This window comes from Cornus florida, unplaced genomic scaffold (assembly GCF_030987335.1).
Source record: "Cornus florida cultivar Cherokee Brave unplaced genomic scaffold, ASM3098733v1 CherokeeBrave_3.0.0_Hap2_Chr05, whole genome shotgun sequence".
Classification (NCBI taxonomy): Eukaryota; Viridiplantae; Streptophyta; class Magnoliopsida; order Cornales; family Cornaceae; genus Cornus; species Cornus florida.
Window position 1 is genome coordinate 56,820,364 of NW_026775575.1, and position 22,670 is coordinate 56,843,033.

The 22,670-nt window shown below is 35.3% G+C and overlaps 3 protein-coding genes across 3 annotated transcripts; 2 read left to right on the forward strand and 1 right to left on the reverse strand.

The window, feature by feature from the left end:
* The first annotated feature begins 3,179 nt into the window (after positions 1 to 3,179).
* LOC132309308 (uncharacterized) lies at positions 3,180 to 3,566 on the forward strand. Its single transcript, XM_059807624.1, has one exon. The coding sequence runs from the start codon at positions 3,180 to 3,182 to the stop codon at positions 3,564 to 3,566; it is 387 nt and encodes a 128-aa protein (XP_059663607.1).
* Positions 3,567 to 10,830: 7,264 nt separating this feature from the next.
* LOC132310163 (glycine-rich RNA-binding protein 8-like) lies at positions 10,831 to 12,058 on the reverse strand. Its single transcript, XM_059808382.1, has 2 exons — positions 11,790 to 12,058; positions 10,831 to 11,331 (listed from the first exon to the last, which is right to left on the reverse strand). The coding sequence occupies exons 1-2, from the start codon at positions 11,965 to 11,967 to the stop codon at positions 10,961 to 10,963; spliced, it is 549 nt and encodes a 182-aa protein (XP_059664365.1). The 5' UTR covers positions 11,968 to 12,058; the 3' UTR covers positions 10,831 to 10,960.
* Positions 12,059 to 18,813: 6,755 nt separating this feature from the next.
* On the forward strand, positions 18,814 to 19,200 carry LOC132309309 (uncharacterized). The gene has a single exon (XM_059807625.1). The coding sequence runs from the start codon at positions 18,814 to 18,816 to the stop codon at positions 19,198 to 19,200; it is 387 nt and encodes a 128-aa protein (XP_059663608.1).
* The last annotated feature ends 3,470 nt before the right edge of the window (positions 19,201 to 22,670 follow it).

Below are 22,670 nucleotides of genomic sequence, written 5' to 3' on the forward strand. Positions count from 1 at the left end.
CATGCATAATAAGGAATCATCAAGTAGAGCTTGCTTTCCTAGATTTGGGTGTAAGTGTAAACCTTCTTCCTTATTCGGTTTACTTGCAACTCAGATTAGGAGAATTGAAGTCTACTTCCATTATTCTCTAATTGGCAAATAGGTCAACCAAGCAGCCTCGTGGTGTTATTGAAGATGTGATCATTAAAGTAGATAAATTCTACTTCCCAGTTGACTTTATTATGCTCGATACCGAGCCAGTTCCAGAGCCAAGGAGGTACATTCCTGTGATCCTTGGTCGTCATTTCCTTGTGACAGCAAATGCGAGCATAAATTGTAGAACTGGCGTCATGGATATATCTTTTGGCAATATGAAGGTGTGCTTAAATATTTTTAATGCCAGTCAATGCCCTTTAGATAATAATGATTATTTTATGGTCGATGCCATCGATGAATGTGTTAAAGAGATGACCCCATTTGCCTTGACAAAAGATCCACTAGAGGCATGCCTATCTTATTTTGATCCCGAGTCATTTGATGTTGAGAAAAGTATTAAAGAGGTAAATGCCCTACTTGATGTGGTGAGTATATACAACATTCCACCGTGGAAGATTCCTATTGAGCCACTTCCACAATTGTCAAGTAAACCACCTATACCATCTTTGTAGTCTCCACCAGAGCTAGAGTTAAAGCAGTTGCCCTCTCATCTGAAATATGCATTTCTTGGGCAGAAAGTAGTCTTCCAGTAATTATTTTAGCAGAGCTATCAGACATACAAGAGGAGAAATTATTAGAAGTACTAGCCACCCATCGAGAAGCTATTGGCTGGAGTATGGCTGATCTTAAAGGGATTGATCCCTCGGTATGTATGCATCAAATTTTCTTAGAAGATGACTCCAAGCCTTCACGAGAAGCACAGAGGCGGTTAAATCCAAATATGAAAGAGATGGTGAAAATGGAAGTAGTCAACTTACTTGATGCAGGCATTATTTACCCAATTTCAGACAGTCAGTGGGTAAGCCCGATTTAAGTGGTTCCAAAGAAATCTGGGCTCACTGTAGTGAAAATTTTTGAAGGTACTTTACTTCCCCAACGTACTACTATAGGTTGGCGAGTGTGTATAGATTACTGCAAATTGAATTTGAAGACATGGAAAGATCACTTTCCTCTCCCCTTTATTGATCAAATATTGGAGAAACTGGCAGAGAAGAAATTTTATTGCTTCTTGGATGGGTATTCTGGATACAATCAAGTTGTCGTTCATCCCGACGATCAGGAAAAGATAACTTTCACCTGTCCATATGGTACTTTTGCCTACCATTGTATGCCTTTCGAACTCTGTAATGCACCAGTCACTTTTCAAAGATGCATGATGGCTATTTTTTCTGATATGATTGAGAACTTTCTAGAAGTCTTCATGAATGACTTTTCGGTGTTCGGGTCTTCATTCGATAATTGTCTGGAGAACTTAGTGCTTGTTCTTCAACGATGTAAAGAGAAGAATCTAATCTTGAGTTGGGTGAAAAGTCACTTCATGGTGCAAGAAGGAATTGTCCTTGGCCATATAGTATCCAAGAGAGGAATTGAAGTAGATAAAGCTAAGGTCGATCTTATCTCTAATCTTCCTCCCCCATCATCGATGAGACAAGTGCGATCATTCCTCGGTCATGCAGGATTTTACAGACGTTTTATCAAAGACTTCAGTAAACTCGCAAGGCCCTTATGCAATTTATTAGGAAAATATGTTCCTTTTCACTTTGATGAAAAGTGTCTAATGGCATTTGAGCAACTTCGCTCTTTTCTATCTTCTGCACCCATTATGCAGGCTCCAGATTGGTCTTTTCCTTTTGAGATTACGTGTGACACATCAGACTATGCAATGGGCGCCGTCTTGGGTAAGCGAATGAAGAAATTACCAAGAGTAATTTACTATGCAAGAAGGATCTTAATAGAGGCACAATTTAACTATACCACTACTGAAAAGGAATTATTGGTAGTGGTCTTTGCTTTGGACAAGTTTCGCTCTTATTTGTTGGGTTTCAAAGATATTGTGTTTTCTGATCATGCAGCTCTCTGACATTTGCTCAACAAAAAGGACACCAAGCCAAGGTTGATTAGGTGGATTCTATTGCTACAAGAATTTGACCTAGAAATCAAAGACAAGAAGGGTTCAGAAAATGTGGTGGCAGACCACTTATCTAGAATTTTAGTAGATTCATCTTCCACTCTTCTATTGCATGATTCATTCCCGGATGAGCAGTTATTCCAACTTCAGAAGGAGAATCCACTATGGTATGCTGATATTGTAAACTGGAAGGTGTCCAAAAGAATTCCGTCTGATTGGACCAAACATGATTAAGACAAGATCTTCTTTCAACTGAAATTTTATCATTGGGAGGATTCACAGTTATACAAGTACTGCTCGGACCAAATTATTCGTCACTATGTGCCAGATAATGAAATTCCCAGCGTTCTGAAATTTTGTCACACTTACTTGTGGTGGCCATTTCAGTAGAAAGAAGATAGCAGCAAAGGTCCTTCAGAGTGGGCTAATTTGGCCTTCCTTGTTCAAAGATGCTCACAAGTTTGCCAAGGCTTGTGATCGATGTCAATGGTTGGGTACCATTACAGAAAGAGACATGATGCCTCTCTCCTCAATTCTGGTTATTGAAATTTTTGATGTCTACGGCATTGATTTCATGGGGCCTTTCCCGATGTCACATGGCAAGGAGTATATTTTGGTAGGGGTGGATTACGTCTCCAAGTGGGTAGAAGCAGTGGCAACAACGACTAATGATTACAAGGTGGTGGTCGAATTTCTTCAAAGCAATATTTTCAATTGGTTCGGAAGGCCAAGGGCAGTAATCAACGATGGTGGAAAGTATTTTTGTAATCGCTTTCTTCGAGTCTTATTTCAGAAATATGCTATCTCTCACAAGGTAGGTACTTCTTACCACCCTCAGACAAGCGGTCAAGTAGAGATTTCAAACCGCAAGATCAAACATATCCTTGAGAAGACGGTTCGACCGGATCGAAAGGATTGGTCATTGCGTCTCAATAATGCTTTATGGGTGTATCGTACCGCATTCAAGACACCAATTGGGATGTCGCCATATCGCTTGGTCTTCGGGAAAGCATGTCATTTACCTGTGTAATTGGAGCATAAAGCTTTTTGGGCCGTGAAAAAATTGAACTTTGACATGAGTCAAGCTGGGGCCAAGAGGAAGTTGCAGTTAAGTGAATTAGAAGAACTTCGCAATGATGCTTACGAAAGCGCAAGAATTTACAAAGCTAGAACCAAGGCATTTCATGATAAGCACATTATGAGAAAATCTATCGAGCCAGGTAACAAAGTCTGGTTGTTCAACTCCAAGCTAAAGCTATTTCCAGGGAAATTGCGCTCAAGATGGGATAGTCCATACCAAGTTCAAACGGTAACCCCTCATGGGGCTATCACTATTTTTGACCCAAAGAAAGGCAAGACACTACAAGTAAATGGTCAGAGATTGAAGCAGTACATTAAAGATTCTGTGCCTATAGAAGGAGTTGAATCCGTCACTTTGGCGGATCCCATTTACTCCACCTAATCATCCAGGTATCACGTCGCCTACCAACATTAAATATAGGAATTGTAGATAAGATTATGTTTTTATTTTTATCTTTTTTTATTTTTCTTTCTCTCTTAAATTTTATCTTTTGTTTTAGTAGATTAGGAGGATTTAATTTGTTATGTAGCGCTTTTAGTTACTTGTGCAGGTTTACAAGTTATGCTTGTTTCGAAGAAAAAAAAAAAAAAAAAATTCGTGGCATACTAAGAAAAAGAGGCTGATTGGAGCAGAACAGTGCATTTTTTGGGTCCAAACATCAACCAAACCGCCTACGGCTTTTTGCACCACATAGATCTCGAAAAAATACCCAAAATGAAAAGAAAAAAAAAAAAAAAAAATTTGGTCCAAAATGGACCTCCGATGCCAAAGTTAGGGCCGTTTGAAGTTTGCATTCTAAAAAAAAAAAAAAACAATTAGAACTACAAGCAAGTTCGGGTGACCATCGCCCGAATGGAATTTCCGGAGAAGCCCAAGCAAGTCCGGGCGATCGATCACCCGACCCATGGGCGACCATCGCCCGGTGGCGAGAAAAAGGAAGCTGACAAGCAGGTCCAGGCGATCGATCGCCCGGCCCATGGGCGACCATCGCCCGGGTTATTTTTACGGTTACTTCTAAAAAAAAAAAAAAAGAAAAAAATTACAAGAAAAGAACAAGGGGCAGTAATTCAAGGGTAGTGGCGGCTTTAGGCGAATTTGGCATCTTCTCTCAACCATATCTCCCCTATTCCTAAACCAACTACACTGTCCATCACTACTTTCCTTATCATTTCCCACCTTGTATATATATATATATATATATATATCTCCATCCAATTCCATCATTCCATCCCACTATCCATAAACAAAAAAAAAATTCGCCTACCCAAATTTCTCCACACCCATTAGAACACCATCACCATCCTAATTTCCTTTCTTCCTTCTACCCTACTATATATATATATATATTTTTCCCTTGTAAATTTCCTTTACCATCCCAATTCCATCTTGTTTATCCATATTGTTTGCACTTATTTGGAGAAGAAATCAAAGTTTTCAAGGTAAGAATTTGGGACTGCCTACCACGTGTTCGAAAAAAGGTCTCAAAGAGGTTTTTCTTTTTAATGGCTTCCAGAAAGAAAAAAGCCACACAAGGCGGTGCTTTAACAAGCCGCTCCATTCAATCTTCCATGAGGTGGCCAACTCTTCGAGATACCATAGATGAGAGGTGGCATGAGCGCAAACTTAATTATTAAGTGGGCTTTGACATCGAATTTCTTAATGCATGCGTTCCAGAAACTCAATGGCCTATTGTAGATTTACAACGCCGGCGAGTTGAATGCCTCTTTGAGCCGGCTGGTAAACTCATGTACCCCAGACTAATCAAGGTGTTTTATCAAAATCTTCATTCCAATCCAGATGAACAGGGAGCACTAGTGTCATCCGTTGATGGTACTATAATTTGCATTACTCCTTCGATGATTGCCATGGCTTTGGGATGTCCACATCAATTCCCGGCTGATTTGGAGTCAATGTTCACTCCAATGTCAGACGTCCCCATTAGACTAATGATTAGTCGCCTTGCTGCAAATTGTTTCTCTGGCTCCAAATATAATTCTACTGCTAAATCATCTCTGCCATTACACCTATGGTTCGTCAATGCCATACTTTTACACAATGTATGTCCTCTTACTCATCAATCTGAGCGTCATCAAGATTTTCTTCGTGCTTTATATGCCATCCATTTTGGCCATTGGATATCTTTTCTAGAAATCATCTATGGGCAGCTTAAAATTTTTTATGATTTGGTGATCAAGCAAACTCCAAAAAAAAGAAAAAGATTGAAAGTTTCCTTTGCCATTCTTTATTATTCGACTGCTAACTTTTCAGGGCTACACTATTACTACCGATGAGTTCCCTTCTGCGCGCAATGATTGCTATGGTGAGGTTGATTGGAATCGCAGCTGATCTTACATGACATTAAAGGTGGTTGCTGCACCTGGAGAACCGGCTCGCCCAATTGTGCAGGGTGAACAAGTTTTTCCTATTCATCCAAGTCAATTGGCTATTAGACAGGTCATTGAAGATGAGTCGGCTGATGAACCCCATGATGAGCCTATGGCAGAGGCAACCAGTGATGCTGAGGATGACACTGATGAGCATCCCTATGACTATTTGGTTGGTGAGGTGACCCAACTTCGATCTGAAGTTCAAGTAATCCATCAGAAGCAGAGGATGATTCTTGAGGAACAAAGGATGATTCATCAAGATCAAAGATCAATGATGGACATGATGCGTGCGCTTATGATTCATAACGGGCTTAATCTCGATGCTCCACCGCCTCCATTTTAGCTACCATGTTAAGTGCTTTCGTTCTTTGTTTTTATTCTCCTTTGTTTTTATTTTTTATTTTTAGTTATGATATTAGCTATCCTGTTAAGTGATTCCATTTTCTTTTGCCCAGTGAGGACACTGTCCAATTCAAGTTTGGAGGCATAACATTTACTCTAGTTGTATTAAAGTACTCTAGTTGTTACATATTTTTTACTCTAGTTGTTACATATATATATATATATATATATATATATATATATATATATATATATTTAAAAAAATATTAAAATTAGAAATATTTATAAAAAAAAATATCCAATTCTTTTTCTTTGGCATATTGACTTTAATTCAAGTATTTGCAAATTGTTAGGGGGATTAAGACACTTACGTACTTTTTAAAAAATTTTCCTGAGATCATCTTAAATCCCTAATTTTCGTGCTTTATTTTATGTGGGTTCCATTATCTATTATGATAGGAATTTTAGTAATTGTTGGTCCCTGATGGATTTCACACGCACACTAGAATTTTATCTATGGGTATTTGTATTGTTAGTTGAATTCTGATGACTATGGATGGATATAAATTGGTGAACTTTGAAGGTTATTACTATGGCAGAGATATTAAATATATATATATATATTTATTTATTTATTTATTTATTTCGTAACCCTTTCATGGAGTAATCGGGGCTCATGTCTCATATGCATAGAGTGTTCGCATAAAGAAGTGGGGGTACGGATAAAGCAAAAAAAAAACAGAAAGAAAAACATAAATAATATTTTGCGGTAGAAAATAATTTGAGAAGGGATCTGAGGAATTGAAGTATTGAAGTTGGGTTCAATTGAAAAGACATTACTACATAGGTAATTTGCTAGTGCACAAATTTCACAACATTGGGGATTGATTTTGCTATTGTTCTTGTTATATAAGTGTGTGGGAAACATTGGGGTGAAGTATGAAACTAGGGGCTAAGGAGTATAGTCAGATGATAATTTTTAAAGTACTTTTGTGTAGTCTTCTCCTTGATTATTATGATGATATGAGAATAAGTTGATTGCCAGAGGATTGAATTGTGTTGTATGTTTGTGGGTATCGTCTTTGGAAACCCTCACGAGACTTCACTCGTCCACTAGGGGTAACCTAGGGGTTTAAAAGACTTGTGCATGTGCTAAATGCAATCGTGATTCCCACGAAAGCGGCATTTATGCTTTCTTTAGTTTGATTGCTATGGGACTAGCAATATGTAAGTTTGGGGGTGTGTTAGGCGCTGAATGTTATTCATTTTAGCCCCTTTATTTGTATGTTTTGTTCACTTAATAATAGATTATTTGTAATTTTACATTGTTTTATTGTTTTTTCTTATTTCAGGGCTTTAATTGTAAAATCATTCAACACCAGTAATTCTAAGTTTTAAAAGATAACATTCCGTGGGACTGAGCAATGTTGAAGATCCAAGTCTAATTATACTTAGAAATTAGCCCAAAAGAAGCCACAAGTTGATGAGAATGGAATGAAGAAGAAAAGGAAAAATCCTTCTCAAAAAAGGAAACTTTCGCCAAAGTTGGTAACTTAAACCCGTTTTAGTAATCTGGCTGTATCTCTCTCCTCGAGCGTCAAAATAGCTAAATTCCCAAGCTGATTGTTAGGAAATTCAAAGAGATACAATTTTGTGTTTCACGAGGATTCCCTAAAACAACTGTTTACCTTGTGAAAATTGGCCTAGAAGTCTTCACGAATTTTGGGAGTCCTTATTCGATAAAATTTCTATGTATGTCTCCCATATGAAAAAGGGAACTTTACGGCCGATCTTTTATTATTTAAAAGGGAATCCTCTACAACATTGAAGGATCATATGGAGGAGCTTGAGGCTGAGATCAGAGAGGAGCAGTCAAAAGAAAGAAGAGATCGATCCATGGCGGTGAAGATGTCTTCCTCAACCATGAAGAATTCCACCACAGTCATGCTTGGATAAACGCTTTGCTAAGGTTGTGATGTAACCCTAACTTAACACACTGGTTTGATTGTATTTAACTATTAGAGAATAATTTTTATCATGCATGATTATGTAATCTATAAGGTTTTTAATTGAATTTTCAATAAAAATCAGTTTTAGAGTTTTAATTCAATTACAAATATTTTTCTATCTTATCTTAGATATTTTAATCTTGTGATTGAACACTACTCATTCACTTCTTTTAGTTGTATATGAGAAGATTACACAATGATATTTCTCTGGATATAATGTTAGAGATTTGATGGATTATGCCAAGAAAAGATAGACCATGCTACACCCTAGAGTAAAGTAGTTAGGTAAATGGTTTATACCAATTGAAGATAGTCCATGCTTAGCTTTAAATTATATTATTTTCTAGCTGAATAAATATGTGTTTGTAGCTATGATTTATTCCCTATGCATGTTATATGATATATCTCCAGTAAATTGATGCAATTGACTGGTGGTGCGACATTAGTGGTGAAATCATACTCCTAGTCCTCTCTCTCTATTTTCTACATCTTATTTAATCATTGTTCTTTAGTTTATTTTATTTTCTATTTAGTTAATTTAGAATTAATCATCACGATTCGATTATCCTACTTTCAAGTAAATTTGGAATTTAAGAAATCTGCTGACAAACTTATTTTACACAATTTCCTTGGGTATGACACCCTTCCTTACAAGTATACCCTATCTGCAAAGATCCGTGCACTTGCGAGTGGAATATATAAATCTTACAACCAAGTGCATGCATATACCCTAAAGTTTCAAATGTTATGAAAGTTTAGTATAGATCATTACAAGGGATCATTCTTCCTAACATCTATATTCAAAGGTGAACTAAGGGATCTTCTCAAGCTACACAATCAATTGAAATGGAAGACAATATACGAGTATACATGCTCAAGTATACATAAGTATATACTTACAAGTATACTAAACAATATTGAAACTAGATATACAATATATAAGTACACACTCTAGTATACTGACAATATTGAAATACACGTAAAAGAAGTATACAAGGCACGAGTATACTATGCTAAATTAAAATACGCACGAAACAAGAATACAGGACTCAAGTTTACTAAATGGAATCGAAATACGCATGAAACAAGTATACAAGACGCAATTATATATACTAAATGGAATTGAAATACGCACGAAACAAGTATACAGGGCACAAGTATGCTAAATGAAATCGAAATACGCACAAAAGAAGTAAAAAATTAAATAAAATTGACACAAAAAATTGATGTATGTATTTACAGAATAATGATAAGTAGTGCAATTAAAATCATTTAGTGGTGCCTTCTATCCATTTCCTCAGTCCCAAAATAGAATACAAAAAAATCTAAAAAGAAAATACCTAAAAACCTAAATTGCCTTTATTATACAACGTACCGATTAAAAAATAGCAGGAAAACATGAAACCTAATTTGCCTTTATTGCCTTTGTTTTTGATAGCATGAAAGTTATTTAAAAATACCCAAATTGCTTTTATTATACAAAATAATAGAATAATAAAATAACAATAGAAATGTAAAATAAGGAGGTCTGAAAATATTTTTTAGCTTCTTTTGTGCCAGAAAAGTTTTAAGAGTAAATAGGCGGATGCAGAAACCCTCATATTCAAACTTTAAATTTTATCCAAACTCTAAAGCAAAAAAATTTAAAATTTTTTCTTTCCTTCACTTTTTAGCTGATTCCATCTTATCAAATAGAGCGTAGTACATGATTCTTTTACACACCCATACTTTCACCAAAACTCGGGTGTGAATTTGTATTGGGCTATTGCCGTTGATACATGATTCTTTTATTTCTCTAGAATATTTGCTTAGGATAAGGATTATTATTTATTTATTCAAAAAAGAAGTTAAATAAGCAAACTCACTCGCCTATGCTTTCACCAAAGCTCAAACCGGATGTGAGTTTGTATTGAGCTGTTACCTTGACTTTTGTTAAAGGACTAAATTACAAATACCTAGTTTACCGATTAGGGCTTGCGAAAGACATACATTGGAGATCAAAGAAAGAATTAATAACAAAAAAAATGTAGAGACTGAAAAATCGGTGCATCACATGTGGAATTAAAACAAGAATGATGATGATAATGATGAGAAGTTAATTACTTGACTTTTGCTAAATTTACTCAATGTTATGAATGTTATTATATTATAGTTAAATATTTAATTATATTAAATATAAATTAAGTAGTTAAGAATTAAATCATTTTTTATGAAATTGTTTGAAATTTGTGAGTTAATTAGGTTCTTATGTCCTGTTAAAAAAAAGAAAAAGAAAAAATTAGGTTCTTATGCGTAACATGTGCGTGGATATAAGATAGTATTAATGTTAAGTTTTTTAATTAATATATATTAAAAGAATTATAAAAAATGTAATTAAAATATGACCATTCATCATCATTTCCTTGCCTCTTTTTGATCCATATGAACCCCCTTCACTAATTTTAGTAATTTCATTACATGATTGACTCTGTTTCTAGTGAGAAGCAGAGTAAAAAAATCATGCTTTCTCTAAGTTTTTATCTTGTTTATATAATAGACAGGCTTGGAAAGAAAAAGACCAACTTGAATAATCAGTTCATACAAAATCTAAAGCTTTGTTGATGAAGTAGTACGCTAATGATAATTTCATTTGTTTCCAAAATCTATTTTATACTTTTTTGATGAAATATTTTCCCTCAACAAGTATGAAAATATTGTTATGTTACTTTAAACCATAATTGGCTTTTTAGCTCATTTTTTTAAGGGTGTCCGAGTGCGTTGGTGTGACCAATATTGCGAAACATACAAGAAGAAAAAATAAAAGAAAATAAAATAAAAGAAGAGAAGGATTGATATGACCAGAAAACACGAAATTTCAAACATAAATTTGGGAAAGTAATTGACAAACGATGAGAATGGTAAACCATATGGAATAAACAAAATACTTATGTTATAAAGCAATTCAAAATTTTCTCCAACTTGTTGCCAGAAAGAATACAATAACGAGGGATATAATGGAGAAGATAAAAGCGGATTTTTGAAACTTGTCTTGGAAAAATCATGCTTTCACAGCTTTTTTACCCAGGTCGGGAAAGTGAAGAGGATCTTCAACTGAAGGAACAGCAGCAGCTACTCGTGGCCGTGAATTCTCGGCCCCCCTGTTCCCACCAAGACCGGCACCAGTTGTAGAGTTAGCTACTGGTGCAGGCCGTGAATATCCCCTGCCCCAAGTTCGCTCCTCCTGGCCACATCCGCGTCCACCACCATTTGTAGAGTTAGCAACTGGTCCATTATTCCTCCTATATCCTTCAGCCACTGCATTCCCTTTATAGTTGGGTTGATAACCATCAGCTCCTCCATTATTCCTGCGATAACCTCCATTATTCCTGCGATAACCACTGCCTCCTCCTCTCACTGTCTCAGATTTCACTGAAATTAATTAACACCACCATTATCACACAAAAAATTTTAATTTTTAAGAAACTGAATAAGAATAAAAGAATTGCACCCAAACAGCACTAAACGATAACAATCTACTGAATTAGAAACTGAATACAGAATAAAGAATTGCACCCAAACAGAACCCTAAACTAAAAAAACCCAATTGTAAAATTTTTAATCTTACATAAATTAGAGAAGTTATCTCCGATAAATTATAAAAGTAGATAAAGATAAAATCTTAATTACCCAACAATCTTGCTCACCCTATCAAATAAACCTCTTTCAGAATCCATTAACATCGTTTAATCAGATCAATTTACAAAAGCCACAAAACATTAAGAGCATGAGCATTATATAAATTTGTATAAACAAATAAATACATACCAATATAAACAGGATCTAAAATATAAACTTATACATACAGAACAAGAAGAACGGAATTATACCATAATGGGGGTTCAACCGCCGTTCTTCTTCCTCCTTCTTCAGCCGCTCTTCTTCTTTCTTCAGCCGCTCTTTTTCTTTCCTCAGCCGCTCCGCCTCGATCTTTGCGGCGAGGTCTGCGGCATCAACCTCGCTTTCTTCTCCGGTCAAGATAGAGAAGAAATTCCCTTGACGAGCCATGTAAAAGGGCACAATAAGAACGACAGAAGGGTTTTTCCCTTGATCTCTCTCCAACTATGACTTCACACACTTAAGAGGATTCCGTGGGGAGGAAGAGAAGTGATGGGGCTTTTAATAGAGGCTCCACTTTCCGTTCTCAACTACACATTCCTTTCTCAACTAGTACCGTGATTTTACAGATTATTTTCACTATTTCTAATTAATCTTTGGACTATTATTGGTTTTTACCCATTTTCACTTTCCTTTCTCAACAGTGTTGTGATTTTTTTGTGTGGCTTTACACAGACTATATATTTTATCTATATCTAATTAAACCACTTGTCTTTGGGCTATTCTTGGTTTATACCTATTTCCACTTTCCATTCTTAACTACTATTGTGATTTTTTGTGGCTTATAAGTCGACTTTTTCTCTATTTATAATTAAACCCCACATCTTTGGTTTATTCTTGGTTTTTACCCATTCACTTTCCTTTATTAACTATTATTGTGATTTGTTGTGGCTTTACCCCGACAATATATTTTCTCTATTTGTAAATAAACTCCTTGTCTTGGTCTATTCATGGTTTTTACTCTTGGAATTATAAGATTGGATTTGGAAAGATGTTTGGAAAAGGTGGAATTTTAAAAGGAATGGGATTTGATGAATTTCAACAAATATTATAATGTTGACAAATTCAAATAAAATTGAGATTCTGAAAAATGAAGTGATTGAAAGAAAAATAATTTTTTTCATTGTGTAATTTATTATTAATACATGATAATAACACGATAGAAGCAAAAACAATGTGATAAGCAAATCCTAATAATATTAAATTCAATGTGGTTTAACATCTTCATTTATTTGTTTCAAATTTCTAAAATTTTCTTAAAATGTAAACAGGCATGGGGAATTCAACTGCATTTGATTTTAAGTTAATAAAAGAAAAATATTACTTAGGCTTAATTTGGTTAGATAAAAAAATAATAATAAAAAAAAAATAGAGGCATGTGGAGGCCTACTCGCACTTTTTGTTCCTCAATTTTGTTGTGCAGTTCCTCCTCCGTAGGTTTATATATATATATATATATATATATATATATATATATTATTATTATTATTGCAAGTTATGGATTCAATTATCTTCACTCCATTATTTCTCAAAAGAGTAATGATACTTGTCCGATCAAATTGGCTTACTCCTAATCAAATTCTATGTGTAACTGCCACTTAAATGAAGTGATGGGATTTTAAATAGAGGCTCCACTTTCCTTTCTCAACTAGTATCATGATTTTATAGATTATTTTCTCTATTTCTAATTAAACCCCTCTTCCTCGGACTATTATTGGTTTTTGCCCATTTTCACTTTCCTTTCTTAACAGTGTTGTGATTTTTTGTGTGGCTTTACACCGACTATATATTTTCTCTATTTCTAATTAAACCCCTTGTCTTTCGGCTATTCTTGGTTTATACCTATTTCCACTTTCCATTCTTAACTACTAGTGTGATTTTTTGTGGCTTTTAAATCGACTTTTTTCTCTATTTATAATTAAACCCCTCTTGTTTGGTCTATTCTTGGTTTTTACCCATTCACTTTCCATTATTAACTATTATTGTGATTTTTTATGGCTTTACTCCAACAATATATATTTTCTCTATTTGTAAATAAACTCCTTGTCTTTGGGCTATTCACGGTTTTTACTCTTGGAATTATAAAATTGGATTTGGAAATGGATTTTAAGATGTTTGGAAAAGGTGGGATTTTAAAATGAATGGGATTTGATGAATTTCAACAAATATTATAATGTTGACAAATTCAAATAAAATTAAGATTTTGAAAAATGAAGTTATTGATAGAAAAATAAATTTTTCATTGTGTAATTTATTTAACATTAAAAAATTTATTATTAATACATAAGAATAACACAATACAAGCATAAACAATGTGATAAGCAAATATTTATAATATTAAATTCAATGTGGTTTAACAACTTCATTTATTTGTTTTAAATTTCTAAAATTTTCTTAAGCAAACAGGCATGGGGAATTCAACTACATTTGAGTTTAAGTTAATAAAAGAGAAATATTACTTTAGGCTTAATTTGGCTAGATAAAAAAAAAAAAAAAAAAAATGGAGGCGTTTGGAGGCCTAATCACAGTAGGTTAAATATTTCCACTTTCTATATACGATTTTTGTTCCCGAATTATGTTGTGCATTTCTTCCTCTACAGGTTCTTTTGTTTTGTTTTTTTTTTTTTTTTAAATATTATTATTATTATTATTCCAAGTTGTGGATTCAATTATCATCATTCCATTGTTTCTCAAAAGAGTAATGATATGTGTCCGATCAAATTGGCCTACTCCTAATCTGAATCCTATGTGCAACTGCCATGTAATTACCTAAATAGTGTGGCTAAAGATACCAAAAATAAATATGGAAAGAAATTAAAGAGGTTTTGACTACCCGTCTCCATCTCTCTTATTTTTCTATTCATCTTCTTCGTTTAACTGCTTCCTTGATTCTTTCGGTGAGGAGTTGATGATGGGTCTGGTGGAGGCGTCAAATTGAAGATTAAAGAGAGAGCGCATCCACTTCGTAATGAACTTTTGAAGTTTTTTTTTTTTAATTTATAATCAAATCCCCAAAACTGACACAATATACCGAAGCTAAAATGTATATTGAAAAAAAAAATGAACATAACAGGAAGTTAGATGATGAACATGGCGTTAGAGGAGTGGGTACGACTTGACAGCCTTTGGGAGTAGATCCTTTGGGAGGCCGTCCTTCGTAATGAACTTTTGCAGGTTTTTTTTTTTTTTTTTAATCTAATCCCCAAAAATGATATAATATATAGAAGCCAAAATATTTATTGAAAAAAAAAAAAAAAAAAAAACAGGAATGCATACTTTCAATCTTATTAGGGTTTTTTATTTTTTTTTTATTTTTTTTTTCTCTTCAAGCAAACATATACGTTTATATGTATTTTCCCCTTTGATTTCATGAACCAATAGAGACTTCTCAATGCTTTATTTTCCCTTCAATTTTTCAAATTGGAAAAAAGAGAACCACGAGTCAGAGTGAGAAAGAATCAAGAAAGCAGCAGAACGAAGAAGATGAATAGAGAAATCAGAGAGATGGAGAGGGGTGTTAAAAACTTCTTCAGCTTCTTTCCATATTTATTTTTATTTTTGGTATCTTTAGCGTACAAATTAAATATCAACGATTTAAGTAATTACGTAGCAGTTACACGTAGGATTCAGACTAGGAGTAAACCAATTTGATCGGAGAGAGTATCATTACTCTTCTCAAAACTGTTAAATGAACTGCAATACCATACAACACATTGACAGTCCATTCAGCAGATATGAAATTAATGCTATAATGGATTGAAACAGTGATCAGTAAAGGAAACCAAAGTTTCACATCTATGAAATGACAACAGGGAGACTAGTACAATACTGTAAAGTATTGAGACAACACATATACAATATTGAATGTGTATATATATATATATATATATATATTGTCGTAAATTCTTCTAAACTGATTTATGTTGGTGCAATTTTTCACACCTGAACACATAAAAAAATATATCAAAGAAGATTATGAGTAAAGATTTATATGAAGCCGTTATTGGCAGTTTTCGGATATGGACGTTTATGCCTCCTTATTATACGATATTCTCTTTTATTATAGGCGTTATGAATGTTTGAATGTGTCGATCTTGGGCTATTCTTTGGTCTGCTTCTGTTAACCAGGCTTTCTTTCTCCAGTTGGCCTAAATTGACATGCTTTCGGGTCTTTCTTGTTGGGCCTCTAATTTTTACTGGGCTTCAAAGCTTATTTTAACAAAAGGTGGACTTTACATTTATATCACTTGTTTAACACGTTATTTAAAATTAGAAAAAATTTAAATTATTATGGTCTAAAGTAATTATTGCATAAATAATTATTGTATCATTATTTGAAATTATTGCGTAATTAATGTAAAGAAATTTTGCGTTGCAGTAAGATTCGAAGTCATCAACATGAACTGTTTGCATGTGATATGCTACGCCCCGTCGGCTTTCCGATGTGCATTTGTCGCATCCCAGACAAATATACTTACAACTATAAAGCACGGACACCGACACGAGACATGGGTACGACACGACACGGATACGGCGACACGACAAATTTCAAAAAAATAGGATACGGACACGGTGGGGATACGCCTATAAAATAATATATATATATATATATATATATATATTCAAAATATAATTACTAGAACTTTGCACATTCATTTTTTTAATAACATTTAGGTATATATAACTACAAAATTGCAAATAAAACAACAACAAATAACATGACCAATTTCAATGGACAAAATAGGAAATAAATGAAAAATAAAGTTGATCCAAATTCCAAACGAAGATATGCAGAAGAGACATAGTTATAATGGGCTAAATATGTGCATGAATAAACATATAAACTTTTAGTCTTTCTCAAAGTCTTGTTCATGTAACTTTAAAAAAAAAAAAAAAAAAAAATTGTTTTGTTCATGTACATAGATAATTAAAGAAGAGGAGAGACTGAGAGTGGAAGTGAGAGAAAATAAATTTACTGTGCAGTACCCTTATCTATAGTTGTTATTTTATTTTTTCAAAATTTATTTTTAAACTTCTAAAAAATTACATTATGTACCCCATTTATCTTAAAAAAAAAATTACAAAATATACCCCGCCGTGTCCGAGTCGTGTCTCCCGCGTGTCCGAGCTGTGTCCACCCGTGTTTGAGCCGTGTCCGAGCCGTGTCCACCCCGTGTCCAATAAAAAAATAATTTTTGGACACTTTATAGAATTGTCGGACACGTGTCCGAGCCTCGGACACGCGTGTCCGTGTCCGAAAAGTGTCTGACACCGGTACGAGACCCCTAGGAGGAGTGTCCGTGCTTCATACACTTACAACTAGATATAATATTCGTACGAGTTTTAAAATTAATTGCATAGATATGATCGAGTCAGGTACGAGTTGTGGCGGGACACAACAAATGTCCCTTCACGACGTCAAATCCAACCGATCGACATTTGACAACTAGCATCGGCACCACCGGCGACGACAAAGACGACGAGTTCGCCGGAATCACATTCGCCGTTCGGTGGTACGAACCGAATTAGTTATTCTGCATGTAACGGTTCTTCCTCCACGGAGGAAGGTGCAGACCTTGGCTCTTCAACGACCGTCTCGCCGGCGTTGCTCATCACCTTCACGACCTGCTTTAACTCCTCACTCCTACTGACGAAAACCCTAGGTAAAGCCTGTAACACGCACTCATACGCGCACGTAGACCTCGCGATCTTGAACTCACTGTTGAAATCGAGGTCGATGAAGTATTAGCGCAGCGACACAGCGGACTCTGACATCAAGACGTCGATGAATTCGTAGCCACTAATGGTCAGTCTGCCGGAGCTCTCCCACCTCGTCTTGCAAATCACCGCAGTGCGTCCACAAAATTGGAGAAAAGCCATCATGTTTCACCAAAAAATCGATTTATCTGAATTCGAATTCGAATTAGCACTCGAGAGCGTAACTACAGCTCTGGAAACACAAGCTTCGAGTGCATTCTTGAACGAATGAACACAATTAGAGACCGTTGGATAAATGAGGTAATTGATCACGTCCGTTGGATCGGATATTGACCGATCAAGCTCGAAATCGGATTCGTTCTCTAGCGAGTGAGCGGCGGTGTTGTCTTCAAGGAAGTGGTGGATGAGATCGGAGAGGCAGGTTGATTCGTTGTTGTCTTGGGAACTTTGTTCACTGTAAATGTTGAAATGTGTATGATTCAATCTTTACTCACTAAAACACTCTTCGTCAAAGGCAACTCCAATAAATTTAATTCAGAAATCTCAATTTCTTTCAAAGTAAAAAATACACAGAGGCCGAATCCAAAGCCAAAAAAGGGATCCTAAAGACCCTAAGAGAATAGTTCCACCCACTTCGGATCCTCGTGTCCCGACCATTGTCCCAAAACATCCACATACATAGATACACTTCCAAAATAACATCCATACAATACAATAATTCAAATTACATCATTTAACTTCATATCATCCCAAAACTCCTGGTTGTTTTAAGCCAATTCGTCATGAAATTGAACTTTTCTTGCAAAATGTGTTACATTGTTCTCTTTAGCCAAACTTTTTGAAGTCAAATGTTCCGATGTTGCATAATAAGTTTGAATTCTACCTAAATGTACAACTTCAAAAGTGAATTCTAAACATGCTAACACAATACAAGAAATTTGACCTTTTACAAAAAGCTATTTGCGTTACTTTCCAAGTTGTAAAGCTATTTACAAAAAGCTATTTGCGTTACTTTACAAAAAGCCATTCACGATGTCACATGGCAAGAAGTATATTTTGGTAGGGGTGGATTACATCTCCAAGTGGGTAGAAGCAGTGGCAACAACGACTAATGATTACAAGGTGGTGGTCGAATTTCTTCAAAGCAATATTTTCAGTTGGTTTGGAATGCCAAGGGCTGTAATCAGCAATGGTGGAAAGTATTTTTGTAATCGCTTTCTTCGAGTCTTATTTCAGAAATATGCTATCTCTCACAAGGTAGGTACTTCTTACCACCCTCAGACAAGCGGTCAAGTAGAGATTTCAAATCACAAGATCAAACATATCCTTGAGAAGACGGTTCGACCGGATCGAAAGGATTAGTCATTGCATCTCAATAATGCTTTATGGGTGTATCGTACCGCATTCAAGACACCAATTGGGATGTCGCCATATCGCTTGGTCTTTGGGAAAGCATGTCATTTACCTGTGTAATTGGAGCATAAAGCTTTTTGGGCCGTGAAAAAATTGAACTTCGACATGAGTCAAGCTGGGGCCAAGAGGAAGTTGCAGTTAAGTGAATTAGAAGAACTTCGCAATGATGCTTACGAAAGCGCAAGAATTTACAAAGCTAGAACCAAGGTGTTTCATGATAAGCACATTGTGAGAAAATCTATTGAGCCAGGTAACAAAGTCTGGTTGTTCAACTCCAAGCTGAAGCTATTTCCAAGGAAATTGCGCTTAAGATGGGATAGTCCATACCAAGTTCAAACGGTAACCCCTCATGGGGCTATCACTATTTTTGACCCAAAGAAAGGCAAGACACTACAAGTAAATGGTCAGAGATTGAAGCAGTACATTAAAGATTCTGTGCCTACAGAAGGTGTTGAATCCGTCACTTTGGCTGATCCCATTTACTCCACCTAATCATCCAGGTATCACGTCGCCTACCAACATTAAATATAGGAATTGTAGATAAGATTATGTTTTTATTTTTATTTTTATCTTTTGTTATTTTTCTTTCTCTCTTAAATTTTATCTTTTGTTTTAGTAGATTAGGAGGATTTAATTTGTTTTGTAGGGCTTTTAGTTACTTGTGCAGGTTTACAAGTTATGCTTGTTTCGAAGAAAAAAAAAAAAAAATTCGTGGCATACTAAGAAAAAGAGGTTGATTGGAGCAGAACAGTGCATTTTTTGGGTCCAAACATCAACCAAACCGCCTACGACTGTTTTCACCGCGTAGATCTCGAAAAAATACCCAAAATGAAAAAAGAAAAAGAAAAAAAAAAAAAAAAAATTTGGTCCAAAATGGACCTCCGATGCCAAAGTTATGGCCGTTTGAAGTTTGCATTCTAAAAAAAAAAAAAAAACAATTAGAACTACAAGCAAGTTCGGGTGACCATCGCCCGAATGGAATTTCTGGAGAAGCCCAAGCAAGTCCGGGCGATCGATCACCCGACCCATGGGCGACCATCGCCCGATGGCGAGAAAAAGGAAGCTGACAAGCAGGTCCAGGCGATCGATCGCCCGGCCCATGGGCGACCATCGCCCAGGTTATTTTTTCGGTTACTTCTGAAGAAAAAAAAATAAAAATAAAAAAATAAAAATAAAAAAACTATAAGAAAAGAACAAGGGGCAGTAATTCAAGGGTAGTGGCGGCTTTAGGCGAATTTGGCTTCTTCTCTCAACCATATCTCCCCTATTCCTAAACCAACTACACTGTCCATCACTACTTTCCTTATCATTTCCCACCTTTGATCCTTATATATATATATATATATATATATATCTCCATCCAATTCCATCATTCCATCCCACTATCCATAAACAAAAAAAAATTCGCCTACCCAAATTTCTCCACACCCATTAGAACACCATCACCATCCTAATTTCCTTTCTTCCTTCTACCCTATATATATATATATATATATTTCCCTTGTAAATTTCCTTTACCATCCCAATTCCATCTTGTTTATCCATATTGTTTGCACTTATTTGGAGAAGAAATCAAAGTTTTCAAGGTAAGAATTTGGGACTGCCTACCACGTGTTCGAAAAAAGGTCGCAAAGAGGTTTTTCTTTTTCATGGCTTCCAGAAAGAAAAAAGCCACACAAGGCGCTGCTTTAACAAGCCGCTCCATTCAATCTTCCATGAGGTGGCCAACTCTTCGAGATACCATAGATGAGTGGTGGCATGAGCACAAACTTAATTATGAAGTGGGCTTTGACATCGAATTTCTTAATGCATGCGTTCCAGAAACTCAATGGCCCATTGTAGATTTACAACGCCGGCGAGTTGAATGCCTTTTTGAGCCGGCTGGTAAACTCATGTACCCCAGACTAGTCAAGGTGTTTTATCAAAATCTTCATTCCAATCCAGATGAACGGGGAGCACTAGTGTCATCCGTTGATGGTACTATAATTCGCATTACTCCTTCGATGATTGCCATGGCTTTGGGATGTCCACATCAATGCCCGACTGATTTGGAGTCAATGTTCACTCCGATGTCAGACGTCCCCATTAGACTAATGATTAGTCGCCTTGCTGCAAATTGTTTCTCTGGCTCCAAATATAATTCTACTGCTAAATCATCTCTGCCATTACACCTATGGTTCGTCGATGCCATACTTTTACACAATGTATGTCCTCTTACTCATCAATCTGAGCGTCATCAAGATTTTCTTCGTGCTTTATATGCCATCCATTTTGGCCATTGGATATCTTTTCTAGAAATCATCTATGGGCAGCTTAAAAATTTTTATGATTTGGTGATCAAGCAAACTCCAAAAAAAGAAAAAGATTGGAAGTTTCCTTTACCATTCTTTATTATTCGACAGCTAACTTTTCAGGGCTACACTATTGCTACCGATGAGTTCTCTTCTGTGCGCAATGATTACTATGGTGAGGTTGATTGGAATCGCAGCGGATCTTACATGACATTAAAGGTGGTTGCTGCACCTGGAGAACCGGCTTGCCCAATTATACAGGGTGAACAAGTTTTTCCTATTCATCCAAGTCAATTAGCTATTAGACAGGTCATTGAAGATGAGTCGGCTGATGAACCCCATGATGAGCCTATGGCAGAGGCAACCAGTGATGTTGAGGATGACACTGATGATCATCCCTATGACTATTTGGTTGGTGAGGTGACCCAACTTCGATCTGAAGTTCAAGTAATCCATCAGGAGCAGAGGATGATTCTTGAGGAACAAAGGATGATTCATCAAGATCAAAGATCAATGATGGACATGATGCGTGCGCTTATGATTCATAACGGGCTTAATCTCGATGCTCCACCGCCTCCATTTTAGCTACCATGTTAAGTGCTTTCGTTCTTTGTTTTTATTCTCCTTTGTTTTTATTTTTTATTTTTAGTTATGATATTAGCTATCCTGTTAAGTGATTCCATTTTCTTTTGCCCAGTGAGGACACTGTCCAATTCAAGTTTAGGAGAATAACATTTACTCTAGTTGTATTAAAGTACTCTAGTTGTTACATATTTTTTACTCTAGTTGTTACATATAAATATATATATTTTTTTAAAAAAAATATTAAAATTAGAAATATTTAAAAAAAAAAAATCCAATTCTTTTTCTTTGGCATATTGACTTTAATTCAAGTATTTGTGAATTGTTAAGGGGATTAAGACACTTAAGTACTTTTTAAAAAAAAATTCTGAGATCGTCTTGAATCCCTAATTTTCGTGCTTTATTTTATGTGGGTTCCATTATCTATTATGATAGGAATTTTAGTAATTGTTGGTCCCTGATGGATTTCACACGCACACTAGAATTTTATCTATGGGTATTTGTATTGTTAGTTGAATTCTGATGACTATGGATGGATATAAATTGGTGAACTTTGAAGGTTATTACTATGGCAGAGATATTAAATATATATATATATATATATATATATATATATTTATTTATTTATTTCGTAACCCTTTCATGGAGTAATCGGGGCTCATGTCTCATATGCATAGAGTGCTCGCGTAAAGAAGTAGGGGTAAGGATAAAGAAAAAAAAAACAGAAAGAAAAAAATAAATAATATTTTGCCATAGAAAATAATTTGAGAAGGGATCTGAGGAATTGAAGTATAGAAGTTGGGTTCAATTAAAAAGACATTACTACATAGGTAATTTGCTACTGCACAAATTTCACAACATTGGGGATTGATTTTGCTATTGTTCTTGTTATATAAGTGTGTGGGAAACATTGGGGTGAAGTATGAAACTAGGGACTAAGGAGTATAGTCAGATGATAATTTTTAAAGTACTTTTGTGTAGTCTTCCCCTTGATTATTATGATGATATGAGAATAAGTTGATTGCCAGAGGATTAAATTGTGTTGTATGTTTGTGGGTATCGTCTTTGGAAACCCTCACGAGACTTCAC

Coding starts and splice junctions, on each gene's coding strand:
- LOC132309309 (XM_059807625.1), top strand. CDS start 18,814: ATGAGTCAAGCTGGGGCCAAGAGGAAGTTGCAGTTAAGTGAATTAGAA.
- LOC132309308 (XM_059807624.1), top strand. CDS start 3,180: ATGAGTCAAGCTGGGGCCAAGAGGAAGTTGCAGTTAAGTGAATTAGAA.
- LOC132310163 (XM_059808382.1), bottom strand. CDS start 11,967: ATGGCTCGTCAAGGGAATTTCTTCTCTATCTTGACCGGAGAAGAAAGC. Junction 11,332..11,789: donor GCGGTTGAACCCCCATTATG/GTATAATTCCGT, acceptor AATTAATTTCAG/TGAAATCTGAGACAGTGAGA.